Here is a 14,814-nt window from a genome sequence, read left to right on the forward strand (position 1 = left end):
GTTGCATGGGGTTGTGGTTCTGAACAGTTTTGTTCAGAGGTACATAGTTCAGTTCGCCCCACTGGTAGACAGGTCCACCACCAGCTATATCGTTTATATCCTACCATCAGCTACATGCCGCCTGTTGGCGTCGGCTACATGCCTTTAAATAAAACGCTCAGGAGTGATAATTTCATTAATTATAGTTTCCTCTCTGGAGCTGTTTGATGCCAAAATAAGTTTGCATGTAGATCTATCTTCAGAATTTCTCCCTTTTCCATAATTGATTGTCTAGTACAGGGCATGGTAGTCTTGTAGCCTTTCCCAGTAAATGCAGGGCAGAAGGCAGGAAACATGGTCAGAAGGTCACAGGTTCAGATTTCAAGAATTGATGGTACCTTTGGCAGGGTGTCGAAGATTAATCACATCCTCTGCAGTTAATCTACAGAATGTCAGTGTTGAAATTTCCAAATGCATACTCATATCTCGTGCAGGTGTGTTTGTAGAATAACAGTGGAACTTTAGCACACCTATACTGTTGTCAGATAAGAGAATGAAGTATATTGATCATGAGCATCAAGCTTATGGGAGTTTTGCTTAATGTTCTGAGGGCAGAAGGAAAAATGTTTGGTTCAGAGAGAGAACCAATCCGATTGTAGAGGTGGGCCCAAGCAACTATAGGAAATGAGAACATTTGTGTAAGAAACTCCCATGAGCGAACTGCAACCAGTACGACCGTGTGTTTGCGGCATCCATGAGTGCATGTTGGGTCAGGCATCTGTAAATGTGAGCTTACAAACATGCCCCAGTTGAAATGCATTCTAGTCAAACCCGGTTCTAACAGACCCATCTCGGTGATGTAGTCTTCACAGGCTCACTGAACACGATTTGTACGAGTATCTCAGGTTCTCTTCATTCTTCTGCTTCTGTCTGTCCTGTTTCGCTTATTTACCGTAACATGACTAATCAGATGAAATAAATATCTAAATATACCAACCTTCTGGCCTGAAGTGTATGTTTGAAATAGTCTCACAAAGGCAGATTTACAGTCCTGATATTGTTTATTAAAAAATTACAACCAGGAAAGTCACAAAAGCGATTTAAGCAACCCCACAGACGTTTTAGGGTTATCAAAAAAAGGGTAGCATACGGTTTTAAAAGAATACTTTATTCCATATTGAGGGAATGCTTAAAATCAGTCAAATGAACCCAGCTTGGTTCCACAGCCTACAGGCAAGGCATTGGACTCCCGGATATGTATAAAAATCATCTGGACGGGACAAGTGTACCCACTTAGCTGATTAAAAATGTATCCAGTTTTTATTACTGGCCTGGAGCAGAAAGACTTTTGTTCATGAACTGTTTCTTCACAAAGCAAAGCCACCACTGTGAGGATTTAAAAAAAAAAAAAGTTAGATGCATTATACATAATTTTTACCATTTTAGGAGTACTTAACATTTAAACTTGGTGTTATGTCCACATCCTTGTGCTTATGTACTGCTAATCAAGTACAGGTCATCGTCGACTTAACACCACGATCAGTACCGATTGACCGGTCTAAAGTCAATTTGGATGCAAGTCAGCCCTTTATTTTATATGCGAAATGTGTGTATAGTATACAGTATAATAACATTCTAACATCCTTAAGTCATATTGCTTGATGCTTTTAACCTTTTTAAATCACCATTTTCTTAGTTCATTGCTGCCAGCAGTTGGGGCAGAAGCTGAGATACACTCACGCTGGGCTACACTATTTCCGGTCTCAGAACAGTCGTATAGTCGATCAGTCTTAAGTCGCATAGGTTGTAAGTCGACGACGACCTGTACAGGGTGACGGTAACCCTGCAGCCTATCCCAGAATGCATGGGGACACCGTGGACAGGATGCTAGTCCACAAGGCACCTAAGCCATATCGTTGAACTACATAAGGAAACTAGCATAAACAGAGAACATACCAGCTCCACACACTGACTGAAACTCACCACCCTGGAGGCTTACTGTGTCACCATCCTCTATTCTTCAGTGTGACACAAATAGTTCACAGTAGATAACTAATGAGAAATTGAGAACTGAAGCCGTCACGTAAATTAACCTGCTCCTCAACCTGCCTGTGAGCTGTGAAATAATAGGAACTCACTTTGCTGGGCTTGTCCGTCTGGGGATCGAAGACGCGTTCGCACAGCCGCAGGCCCGTCTCCTGCCGAACCTGCTGCAGGTAGGCCCTCATGGTTTCTGTGGGTCAGCATGGGGACAGTGATCAGCGTTGCAGCACCTGGCCAGACCCAGGACACGTTCCGCCAGCGAGCCAATGAAGGAGCCCAAAGCGGTCTGTGGCCAGTCAGGCCCTCGTGTCCACAACAAGTCTCACCGCAGGATAATGGAGTATTTCTGTGTGTCGTTTATCCAGTGTTTCTCAAACCAGTCTTTACTCCCCACGAACTCCCAGGGAATTGAGAGAACAAAAACGTGGAGCATCTGGGGTCCCCGTTGGACTGGTTTGCTGTAAAACTGCATGGATCTAGACTGAACCTCCCAGCTCCAAATAACATGCCTCCCCTTCTCCCCCCCAGCCATCATCCCCTTACCTTCTTCCGCTTTCCCCGAGGGCTTGACGTACATGGCGTTCAGGGGGAAGCCGGGCTCCCCTGGGATGGGGAAGTTTGTGATGCCCAGCGTGTACATCTCCTTCTCACCCTGACTCCTGGAAGTGCACTGTAAACGAGACATACGGCTGACGGCCAGCAGCTCCCAAGTGCCCAGCGATTCCACAGAAAGGTCCTCATCTTTTTACATTTCAGCCTAAAATGTCCTCTGTATCAGGGGGAAAAAGAATTAAAACAATCAAATGAAACATGAGGGTGTGTGGGGGGTTTGCCCCTCTTTACCTTCTGAAATTTCTTCAGGCACTCAGAAATATACAGCGTGACATAGATCAGCGTTCTGTCCGCCTCATTCTGCAAAGGAAATGAACAAGTCTTCTTTAGACCCATTTATCATATGAGAACGGCTTCATTTTCTGTCACCACTATTCAGGATTATGGGTATTCAGAGCCTCTCAGAAACAACGGGCACACGGCAGGGAATAACCCGGGACAGGGCACCGACCCATAACACAGCACTCACACACCATTCACAAACAACTCGAGAACTCTGAAGAAACCCGAACTCCGCACAGAGCCAGGGCAGGGAATCAAACCCGTCTCCCCTACACCCCCCTGCGCTCCTACATCACCAAAATACATGCTAAAGTATCACTGTAAAATGAACAGGTACAAATCTACCAGATACTGAGAAAATAATGGACACACTACAACACAGCAATGACATGTCAGAACTATGAAAAGGCCTCGGTCACTGGAGACAGAAAAGTGGCATCAATCACACCTGATTCATGGAGCTTCACGCTTCCAAAAGTCATCACCATGGGCTAGAAGAACCTGCTACTTAAACTACCTCACAACTGTGCACCTCACTGCTGCCAAGTCATAAGGTGTGCATGTTCTCCAGCTACATCTAAGCTGCTAATAAGCTAAGGAATGAGCCCTAAATTGGTTTATAGCATAATATTTTGTTGTGTGCACAGTTGAACCCACTTTAGTCCAGCAGGTCCTCAGTTGAGGAGCACTGGTCTACAACAGGAGGGCTCTGGAATGGGGGTGGGGGTGTCGTCGTGCCCTTCATGGCTCAGGTACAGCCAGTTGCTTTTGGGGGGGGCGGGGGGGTGCTTGCGTTACAATGTTGCCAACTTTGGCGAGAGAGAGATGGTAACGCTGGAGTTAAAAAGCAAAACTATGAGAAGAGCGCGCGGCTTTCAGCGGGGCGTGTCCGGGCACGTAAGAGCGGGAGGTCTATGGGTTCAGACCGTGTCTCGCGTGAGCTACAACAGATTAAAGACCGAATCTGAAAAACGTGAACGGAAACACGAATACAGACTAACGCTACGGCATACCATCACCATCTTACTGCACACTCGAGTGAAATAAGCCGTGCATCTTACCTTGATTTCATAGTTCTTGAAGAAGACGTTAGCTTTGAAGTGGTATATGGCCTCATCAACGATGTCAGTCTCTCTGGCTAAAATCATTAAGCGATTAAATTAAAATCCTCTTCCTAGTAGCTAGTCAAGGCGGGGCAATAGCGCACCATTTCCAAATTAGGAAGCAGAAGATGATCTCTGAGGTTTCCATCCGCTACATAATTATACTATTCAAACTGGACAAGTAATAAAAGCGAGTGCAAAAAATAAATAAAACGAAGGAAAATCGACAGCTTTAACCTGACTGCAGTCAACTAAATGCATTACACAGAACGGATTCAAAAGGCTGCTACGTCGTTAAGTGTCCGTGTACAGCCGACATCTATTACTCAGTGTTTTGCACAGTTAATAGATTAAGGCAGACGAACGTACTCTCTTTCGGAGCAGGGCCTTTAAACTGGGTTTTCAGCGGCAGCAGAGCCATATTCCCCACCAGTTTGGTGTCGGGCTCCATCAGACTCGAATGGTAAGCCTTCACAAAAGGGGAAGTAGTGGATTAAAACAAAACGAACGAGCTTATTACAGCTAGCTTTCTTACAAATGCACATAATGCGTAAATAGCCTTTTTCGGATCTTAACACAGTTTTTACACAAACGTCGGAATTTTTTGCCGGTATGTTACAAGATGTTTATCCATTAGTCCTGTACAAATAATGCAGAAAATAATCCTCTCTGAAGCGCACAGTTTAAGCATTGTCCATTATAAACACGGTGTCGCGTGAATAGGCTCACTTACCGGCATTTTAAATCTTAGTTTGAGTATCTAACTCGGAATAATTGACCGTCGGCGTGCAGCGCTGCCGCTTCCGCTGTCCCACCCAATGCGGATCATACAGGAAGCAGACGGGGCGCCTCCTATAAAAACGCCGCAGTTCCCCGAAATGTCCACAGGGTGGCGCGGGCGCTCCTTTCGCGAAGGACGTCAATGCCGCGGCTTAAGCGTCAGCTATTGTGCCCTGGGGCCCGAATGTCTGTACACGGAAGCAAAAGACTCTGTACGTGTTTTCTCCTATCAAAGACATGCTGTTTTACTTGACTTTAATTTGCCAGTATAGATACTCTATATTTGTATGCATTTATGATGGTACCATCCAATGGTTTGGCATCCTATCCTGAGCTCACTCTGTTTTAATCTTTGTACTTCCCATGACAGGGTAGCTATGACTCTAGATTAGGGGTGCCCAACTCCAGTCCTGGAGAGCCGGAGCCCTGTGTAGCTTAGTTCTTTCCCTGTTCCACCATAAATGATTCAGCTCAAGAGCTGTGTGGTAATTAGCACAAGGAGTTGAATCAGGTGTGTTAAATGAGGGAAAACCCAAAAATGTGCAGGGCTCCGGCCCTCCAGGACTGGAGTTGGGCACCCCTGCTCTAAATGGATGAGCAGTCAATTAAAAATGCTATAGATGATACCCTTTGAAACTTTACAGAACAAACAAGTGTAAGTTTTAATTGAAAAATATACTCCAAACATTTACAGTCTTCCCAAGAGAAATGTGGTGCAATTCCATTCCATTGCTAAAAGCAACACCAAGGTCAAGCCTTAAAGAGAAAACAAAAAAAGACACAACAGAAATATCTACGTACAATGAATATTAAAATCGCCACAAGAAGTGTGACATTCTGTGTCAGGTGAATTTCTTCAATAAATTAAAACCTGTTGTCTGATCTTTGCTCCTTTCTTCCACAGTTTAGAGAGTGATTTGAGCACTTGCTTTTTCACCACTCTGACGCTGTTTTGAAAGCACATTGAAAGGCCCCTTGGTATCTTCCTCTCAGTCCTCAACTTTGTCTTGAAAGAACTCATCATAGTTCGTGTTGGTGAGTGGATCCTCTTCAGACTCCTGTAAAAGCAGCATGGGGAGTCGGTGGCAGGAAACTCGTAAGATCTGCTCCTTATTTCAGGAGATTGTTTCAGATTCGTCATAGAGCGTTCACCCCCACAAAGGCCATCATACTGGAACAGAATCACAGCCCAATTCATTACATGCAGCAGTCAGTCTGGTTACCTTAGGCTCCTTGAACTCAAGGTCCTCTCCATACTGGATGGAAAAGTCGATGTGCTGAAGGACGATGTTGATCCCTTCCTCATCTGTGCGGTCGAACGGCAGGAAGCGCACCATGCTATAGTCATCGATCTGCGGGCACACGCGGTACGTCGATGTAGCAATACTGCATTCTGACCACTGGATGTCGATAAAGAGTTATTAGGAGATCCAATAGAAGGTCAAGCACCCTGATGATTTAAGCTGAGAAATATTCCTTCCAAGTTGTCCATTTAGTACAAAATATCCTGAAGGCCGTAAGTCCACCAGTTCTATAAATCATCTCTGAATTCCCTATGCATTGTTTAACATTCAGATTTCAGCAAAGGAGAAACAAAATGCTCACACAACCTTGTAGACATCTCTACCTGCCCGTATTTAACACACTTTCAGAGGAGAACCTACCAGACCACAGATGGCTTCAGTGAGCTTCTTGAACTTCTTACTTCTCAGAGTGAGTGCTTTGTCCTCCATCATTGAATACATATCTGGGTCTAGATATCTATAACAAAGAAGGAAATATACCATTTTAAAATTTAAATTCAATTGGATGGGGGAGAGAGAGGCTCCACAGTTCTGATTTGCCACTGAAATCATAGACAATCACAGCGACACAACAACTCACTTCTCAATTCCCTTTTTGGATTTATTGCTGAGCAAGTCCATCTTCGTCATGATGTTGACCTGAGGGATTTCAAGTGACACCATGGCGCTCAGGGCAGCCATCACCCCAGATATGAACTGGGAAAGACAAACAGGGGCCGTGTTTAGTCCCAGGTGCCTTCAAGGCGTCTAATGCTCACACAGCCATGTTTTTACATGAACATTTTTGATTATTTGCTTGGTCTTTGCACTGGATGTTGTTGAAATGCTAAGTGGGGATGGAAGCGTGACAAGTGAGTGAAGAGCGCGTCAGCGCGAGGCTCCTACTTTGAAGGACTCCACCATAAACTGTGAGTCGACCAGGAAGACGCCACAGACCCGGAACTCCCACTGCTGTAGCTGCTCCACCAGCTGCTTCATGACGGGCAGGTGGGTGTACAGCTCGATCTGACCTGGGGTCAGACAGTCACAGGGGAGCGGAGCACCACCCAGCCCCACAGCGACAGAAGGCATTGTGTTCAGAGCTTGTCACTGGTCTAACATGGCGTAAACGTAATAAGCATAACAAGTGAGCTAATACGCAGGAATATTTACAAAAGTATGATCTGTTTTCTGGCTGTAATGTTGGAGTGCCACATGTTTATTTTTAGGTGGACTGAAAGGAAAAAAATGAACACATTTTGTAATATACTAACAACAGAGTTGTGTAATGCAGGAACAGAGAGTAAAAGTCCAGACCGGGATTTTGTTTCAACCAACCAGTTGAGTACTCTGTGACTATGACTCTTTATGCTCAACTGGTTATCTGAAACAAAATCCCGATCTGGATTTTTACTCTCTGGACCTGAATTACTCAACTCTAGCTAAAAATGTATATTTTCGTCTTTCAGTAATGAATTCACACTGCGTGCAAATGTCATGCTGGCCTGAAGTTATGAGCTGCATTCCTGCCTACAAGTAATTAAATCACATTTCTGTCTGAGATGTACCCCCATTCCAGTGTTATTCACTATTGTGGTAATAACCCCACTCTGAGGATTGTGAAGGCTCCTTTCTCAGGTTATTCCTAGTAACATTCCATGCAAATACAAAAGAAATACTAATGATACAACGACTACCGGTAATAATAAGGGGGAACTATTACTATTATTATTTTTATTATATTATTGCGGCGTACCGGGGCAATCAAACAGGATGTAGTCGTCTTCTACGTGACCCAGACACTCCTCCAGCCAGTCAAAATTGTTGGCGAAGTACTCCATACAGAAGACGAGTCCCCCGTTGGGGCCAAACCTCAGGGAGTCATCTTCCATCACGTCGTCCACCTCGATAAGCTCGCGGATATCTGTGAAAGGGAAGAGATTTACTATTAAGGTAAGCGCGCATCCGCTTCCAATAGCTAGTAATAAGTCTATTTCTATCCGTGGTTTACATATTTACCTGCCATGACCGGGTAGCTGAAGTGTTCAGCTGCAGGGTCTAGATTCACCACCTGTATGGAGCGGTTGATGGTTTCGGCGTGCTGTACCATGGTGGAGCAATAGGTGCTCTAGAATAAGAGTATATAGCATCAAAACATCTTAAGCAACCTTACGAGTAATACGAACAGCCTATCATACGGGATGGGACCCGCAGCATGTACGGATAAGTACAGTACTTAAATGTCGTCTACCTAGATATCTACAAAGAAATACTTCAATAACAGGGTAGGGTTTTGCTTCAGAACGTACATAATCCATACGATTACTTGGCCCTAAAGCTAATCAGCAGCTAGCGCAGACTAACAGAGATGTTATTATGGCGAGCCGGCTACTTACTTTCCCGCTACCAGCCGGGCCCATCACCAGTTGGGCGTAACGTGGCATTTTTTCAGAATAAAATCTTCTTTCTTCTTTTTGTAAGCAATATTCCCTTTGATAATCCGAGTATTGGTGGCTGTATTTCTGACACTGGCTAATCGTTACATTTTCCTATCTGACGCTGCTTCAGTTCTCACACCACGCTTGTTCACCCCTATAGCGTTCCTGTGACGTACGGGTTGAGATTTGAGCCAAACTTCATAAATCGCGCTTCGTAATTAAACGTATATAGAGGCTTTAATTCCGTAGAACTGACATCGACGTACTTTATTTAGGTTGTCAACTGCATTTTATAAGAGAAAAACAAAACTCAACGTAGACGTATTCTATACTCTTCGTTTTAGTCATTTTGATAAAATGTTATAATGTCTGTCGGTAGTCGTATTAAAATGCATTAAACATGCCAAAAAAGTTCATATTCAATCAGTTTCAGACACTAAGAAAGTATAGACTATATCATTTTGATATCTTGTAACATGTTTGGAGACGACCAATGCTCATTTGAAAACTGTTTGATATGTTTTATTTACACAGCTGTAGTAGGGCTATGCTTTTGACCCAAGAGAGGTTAGTAAGCAAAACGATTAAGATGATCATTTGTTATCTGTGTCGTAACAGTGGGGTCATCGTTTCATCTCCTCTTCAGAGGACAAGTCACTCGCTAAAGTGTATCAGGTACATTTAAACCTCACGTTCTTTCTGTTAGTGAAAGTAAGGAAATTTCGTTATTCCATCATTCATTACCATACGTATACAGACCTCCTGGTAGTCACCTTTATGTTTTTTTACTTCAATGTCAATTAATTCGCTACATATTTTCATGTACATCTCTAAATTACTCAGTTTTTAATTTGTAGGTCTTCATTTTAAAATCTATAATTAATTGGGAGTTAAGGGAATAAGCATCAAACCAATATAATTTGTCATCAAGGTATTAAGACTTCAATAAAAACCAATGCTTCACTGCAGGATTCAGGGCTGTGAAAATCCAGGAACGGAGGTACTACACAGGAAAGCTGAAACAAATGTATAATCTCACAAAATGCTTTCAGTGACTCTAAATATTTAGTCATATGTAATATTGTATTGTAATGCGCCCCTCCCGCCCAATCTGTACGGTCCCTGCAGCTTTACTGAAATCCAAGACAAATATTACTGCCTAAACCTTAACTATCACTTTCCTGAGTAACACACTAGAATGAGAGATAGATTTCCAAAGAGGTCGTCCTTTAATGGAACCATCTCCCGGTTCGCCACTCAAAAAGAAGTGAGATATGCAGCACAAACAGCACAAGGCTCTCTGGGCTGGTCGTGGTGTTTCTGAGAATTTCAAGCATAATAACGTTGTCATACTCATCGATAAGGTCAGTGAAATGTAAGAAATATTTTGTTTCAAATATACCCACGTTGATGTTATCCTGTAAAAATGCACAACACCATCAACAGGTTTCAAATCTCGTAAATGATTAATGTGATTTTATTTTCGGTAACAAAATAAGAGCCTGGATCTAAACCTTAAACTGGTGGATATTCACATGGAAACGAAAGATGTGGCACACACACGTCCTACTTTGCCAGAGCAACACATGGGAGACGATATCCGGGTCCTCCAGACAGTGTGGTAGACTGTGCAGACGCTGATGACATACAGGAAGTATTATACATTTTCATTAAGCCAGCAGATGGTTACGGTCCATCCTCTCAGGTTAGTAATGTGGAATGAAGGGACCCCCCTCCCCCTCCCCCCCCCCCCGCCACTGCAGCTTTTAGGACTTCTTGTATTCGATCCTCTCCACCTTCACGTCGTCTCCGATGAGCTGGTATACATATGTGACGACCGTGGAGGCCTGGATGTCCATTAAAACGAAGGATGGGATTATATTGCTGGGGAGAAGAAAAACAGCTCATGAATGTTAGTTAGACACACAGAAGATGGAGCCTCCTGCCCCAAGAGACATTCGCAGGTGATGAATAAATCCCGGCTGCAGTAGAGAATACCTCTCCAGTGCACTGTAGGCCCCCGTGGCTGAGCCGGGGTTAATGTAGAATTTGTTCTCGTTCTCAAAGGCTTCGAACTTATGCGTGTGACCCGAGATGAGGATGTCCACGTCCAGCTGCCGCTGGAGCAAGGCCAGGCTGGCCATGTCACCCCAAGGGATCACCTGATGCCCGTGGATCAGGCCAATCTTGAACTGGCCCACTGTCACCACCTTCTGTTCAGGGTAGTTCAGGTTCTGTGGGCGGAAACAGTGAGAACCACTTGACCTCACTGGCTAAAATGCACTCAAAACAACTCAGTCAAACTCCAGTCATGTGACTCAATCCACTGATCATTCTAACCATTGTTCCCAACGGCTTAGGCTGCATGCACACACATTCAGACAGAGTTGGTGTCCCAAGTCTGCAATGTTACCAGAACAACACCGGACTCAAGAGCATCTGTGGGGTTTGTAATTCATGTTTGTAGTTTGTTACCAAGGTGCACTGTCTGTCTACAAAAATTTCTTTAGAAAGGATTCTAACAAGAAAACAATGTATTGAACAAAATATGTCCAATAAATTACTTTTCCTTCCAGATCTATGGCCAAGAAAACATACAAGATAAAAAGCGTAAACCGTGACTTTTCAATGGTTGTAAGCTGCATGCATGAGCAAAGAAAAACATGTTTCTACCAAAACAAAACACCACATCTGACTGCTCAATACTGGTTACTTCATTAAAATGATAGAACCTTCAGCAGAGTACCTCTACTATTGAGTTTTAAATAAGTGCTGGTTTGGAAAGGCTTGGGGGGCCCCCACCTCATCAAAGTCGCCGCGGACGATGTGCACGTCACCCGCCAGGGTCTTCAGGTAGTCGTAGCTCTCCTTGGTGCACAGGTTCCCAGTACAGAGGATGTGCTGGATCTTGCCCGGAACCAGCAGCTTCTTGAACTTGGCTGGCAGCGTATTACAGCGGTGGGGGATGTGGAGATCTCCGAGCACCAGGACCAGCTTGGCACGGAGGTGGGGGGGGGTGGAGTGCAGGGTTCACTTTAACCAGCGGTCAGATGGGGGGACCCCATTTACAACCCAGGAAATAAATCCCCCCCCCACCCCCAATCACACACACACACACACACTAGGGCTGGGCGATATCATATCGATATTATATCGCGCACGTGTAATAATCACTAGGACTTCAGATGACTGGCGCAACATTTGGCCATGCACCAGCTTTTCGGTGCTATACGGACATTTATTTACGTCCACAATTTAAGCAGTTTAGTAGTATGGCTAAAATATTAATGAGGCTTTGTATGACGTCTAAAAGTCATTATTAGTATAAATACGGCATATCCTTATGTTTAATAAATGTGTCAGACTTTGAACTGCAAAAAGTACCACCACACCGCCGACGTGTTTTTACGTCGTTTATCTACAAGATCTCCTCTTTTAAAAGATGTTGTGGCTGCTCTTCTTCACCGCGACTTCAGTGCATATTGCACTGAGGTATACAAACCGTAGTATACCAAACCGTAGTATACCAAACCGTAGTATTCCAAAACAGTATTATATGGGGTGCTCCGCTAATCGAATTTAAGAAACAAAGCTTATACAGATTACTAATTTTTGGGTATCACAAAACGCATCTCATTAATATTTAAGCCATACTACTAATCCTCTTACCAAATTATGGGTGTAAATTAATGTCCTTATAGCACCGAAAAGCTGGCGTCCGGCCAAATGCTTCGTCTGTCATCTGACCAGGGCGGTGATTATTGCGCATGCGCGATATAATATCGATATGATATCGCCCAGCCCTAACACACACACACACACACACACACACACAGAATTGACCAAAGAGGGCATCACAAGCTTACTGAGAGTCACACACTGGGTTGGCATCCTGTGTTTAACCAAACACAGACTTTCAAATACAGGGACATTAAATTCCCATCTATATATACACAGGTATATACACAAAAGCAATATATTAATACCTATAACTCAATGCTTAATTGATACTGATTAGCTATACTCTGAAAGAGTTGAGTCCCTGTTAAAACATATGAATATTAATAATTCACTATAATTAGAGTGAGTTTCAATGGTTGACACCCACAGTCCCTCCTGCAGAAAACACGACCCTTTCATTTTAATGCCCCAGGAGGGCGAATCCGTGCTCCTTCAGGGCTGTAGTTTGCATCCCTTGTGCTGTTTTCCCCAAATCACGGCAAAACGTGACGAGTGCCACCAAACGTTAATGTTTTCAGGCTAAAGCTGAATGATACGTGTCTCCTGTTGCCCCAGGCTTCTAATTAAACCAGCCTCTCCCAACCCAAGTCATCCAGCAAAACTCCAGGCACTGAAGGACGACTTCCCAAGATCCATCAGAGAAGGAACCCAGAACGGCATGAGGGACTTGTGACTGGTGTGCCACTGAATTAAGAGCAATAAAACATTAGCTGTATGAAGTACAAGCCTCCCCTGATTCTCAGTTTGTGCATGTTACAGAATGCAGGAGCGCAGAAATGGTTAAAAAAAAACAAAACAAAAAAACTATTGCTACATGCCAGTTTTACACAATAAGATGCTTGCATCAGTCCAGCAGTGATATCAGTGCCCTGTTACTATGACAGCCATCCCCATTAGTCTGCAGAACAAGCCTCCACAAGCAAATGACCAGGAGAGAGATTCATGAGAAAGAGGAACACTTACTCTGTGACCAGCCTGAATGCAACGGAGAGGTTGATTGGAGACAGAGGGAGGGTATGTTTGGTGAAGCAGGGAGGGGGCGGAATGACATAAGGCATAATCAAAGTTTTAAGAAAAGAAAAAAGTGAGAAACATCAAATTAGCAAATCAAAAAATGAGCAAATTAATAAATGAATCAATCAAACAAATAAGACATGTTAGATATTGTGATGTTCAGCAGGGTTAGTTTTATGAATGTGAGTGAGAAAGCTTTGGTAATGCTTTTGTGGCATAATTATATTATAAAAATACATCCAAAATTTTGTAATAAGAATCTTCAGGGAAAATCCCTTATGCTTATTACAAACCATGTCATTCATTCTTCAGTGAGTTGATTTCCTATATGTGATAAATTATTCAACAACAGAAATTCCATTTAGATTAAATACTGCTTATACTGAATGATGAATGACAACTAGAATGACCATCTTTATCTGTGCATTTAAACTACACATTAACGAACGAATATAAAGATAACTGGCCCGGGTTGAGAACATTCAAAGTGAAGTAATTGTTGCTTTCCAGCCAGATGCGTGCCTGGTGTGGGTTAGTGTAAGCCGGCTAACGACGACCCTTGGATCGCCGAATCCAAGGAGATCGGCTGTTACCGGAAGCCCAGCTATGCACCGCGTAACAGACTGTAATTATTAAAATGAAGAACTCAAAATGAAAACAGAGAAGACGTGATTCCAGCAACGAACTTCTTTTTCTCCCATTTTCACCTGTCATGTGACCATTCGCCCATCTCAAGGCATCCCGTCAAGCTACGATCTTGCTAAGAGCGAGGGTTTAAAATATAACTACGGCGTTGCATTATTAACGTTCTGCACCCCTCACGCAATCACTGCAAGCATGCAAAGGCGCTTTATATTTATTCAAGGTAAGCTTAAATTAATGTTTTCGTCTTACCATGTTTATTCACCTAGTATCCCCTGTGGTTCAGGAAGTTGCGGCGCACAGAGTCAATGACGTATCACATCCAGTAACAGCTTCACCCAATGAGAGGCAAAATCCTCGCTGCAGCGAGCGTGCCAACGGTACGGGTCCTCACAAGGGACAAGCTTTGCTAATGATTCGGGAAAAACAGTAACAACATGATGTTATAATTTGTGGAATTATAACCAGAGATCGGTATACTCAGACATTTACATTTACCACACGACCCTACCCAGGATAAGCGACTGGAATATGAACAGATAGATAGAAAGATGGATGGATTAACGTTTACAATTACACTTCCAAGGGTGTACACTAGACAAATAACAACACTGCAACGCCCCCGCGCGGTACTTCGCAGTAAAATCAACTCTGAGGTTAACGCTAGGGGGCAGTGCACCCCGTGTAGTTATATATTTCCCGAAAGAAATGTATGTGCTGTGAGGGTAGGGAGGAATATGCTATAAATGACAGCTAATAGGAAAAGAAATCTTAAGCTTTATTAGTCTGTTTTGCCAAATCTTTTTTTATTGTATTTTTATTTTTTTTTTATTTTTATTGTAATATGGATGTTAAAAGCAAACACAAGTTGAATAAGCATCAATCATATAGCTTAAA

The 14,814-nt window shown here is 43.3% G+C and overlaps 3 protein-coding genes across 3 annotated transcripts; all 3 read right to left on the minus strand.

Moving 5' to 3' along the window:
• Window positions 1–1,021: 1,021 nt before the first annotated feature.
• On the minus strand, window positions 1,022–4,889 carry LOC111842229 (actin-related protein 2/3 complex subunit 3-A). The gene is made up of 7 exons (XM_023808642.2): window positions 4,753–4,889; window positions 4,389–4,488; window positions 3,978–4,054; window positions 2,866–2,934; window positions 2,566–2,692; window positions 2,118–2,212; window positions 1,022–1,365 (listed from the first exon to the last, which is right to left on the minus strand). Exons 1-7 carry the CDS (start codon window positions 4,756–4,758, stop codon window positions 1,303–1,305), a joined length of 537 nt encoding a protein of 178 aa, XP_023664410.1. The 5' UTR covers window positions 4,759–4,889; the 3' UTR covers window positions 1,022–1,302.
• Window positions 4,890–5,436: 547 nt separating this feature from the next.
• gpn3 (GPN-loop GTPase 3) lies at window positions 5,437–8,718 on the minus strand. The gene is made up of 8 exons (XM_023808637.2): window positions 8,479–8,718; window positions 8,102–8,210; window positions 7,839–8,006; window positions 6,989–7,113; window positions 6,684–6,799; window positions 6,464–6,560; window positions 6,023–6,151; window positions 5,437–5,857 (listed from the first exon to the last, which is right to left on the minus strand). Exons 1-8 carry the CDS (start codon window positions 8,524–8,526, stop codon window positions 5,789–5,791), a joined length of 861 nt encoding a protein of 286 aa, XP_023664405.2. The 5' UTR covers window positions 8,527–8,718; the 3' UTR covers window positions 5,437–5,788.
• A 1,539-nt stretch (window positions 8,719–10,257) lies between these two features.
• vps29 (VPS29 retromer complex component) lies at window positions 10,258–14,274 on the minus strand. The gene is made up of 4 exons (XM_023808639.2): window positions 14,170–14,274; window positions 11,323–11,514; window positions 10,519–10,754; window positions 10,258–10,404 (listed from the first exon to the last, which is right to left on the minus strand). The coding sequence occupies exons 1-4, from the start codon at window positions 14,170–14,172 to the stop codon at window positions 10,287–10,289; spliced, it is 549 nt and encodes a 182-aa protein (XP_023664407.1). The 5' UTR covers window positions 14,173–14,274; the 3' UTR covers window positions 10,258–10,286.
• Window positions 14,275–14,814: the final 540 nt, after the last annotated feature.

Source organism: Paramormyrops kingsleyae, chromosome 7, assembly GCF_048594095.1.
Source record: "Paramormyrops kingsleyae isolate MSU_618 chromosome 7, PKINGS_0.4, whole genome shotgun sequence".
NCBI lineage: Eukaryota > Metazoa > Chordata > Actinopteri > Osteoglossiformes > Mormyridae > Paramormyrops > Paramormyrops kingsleyae.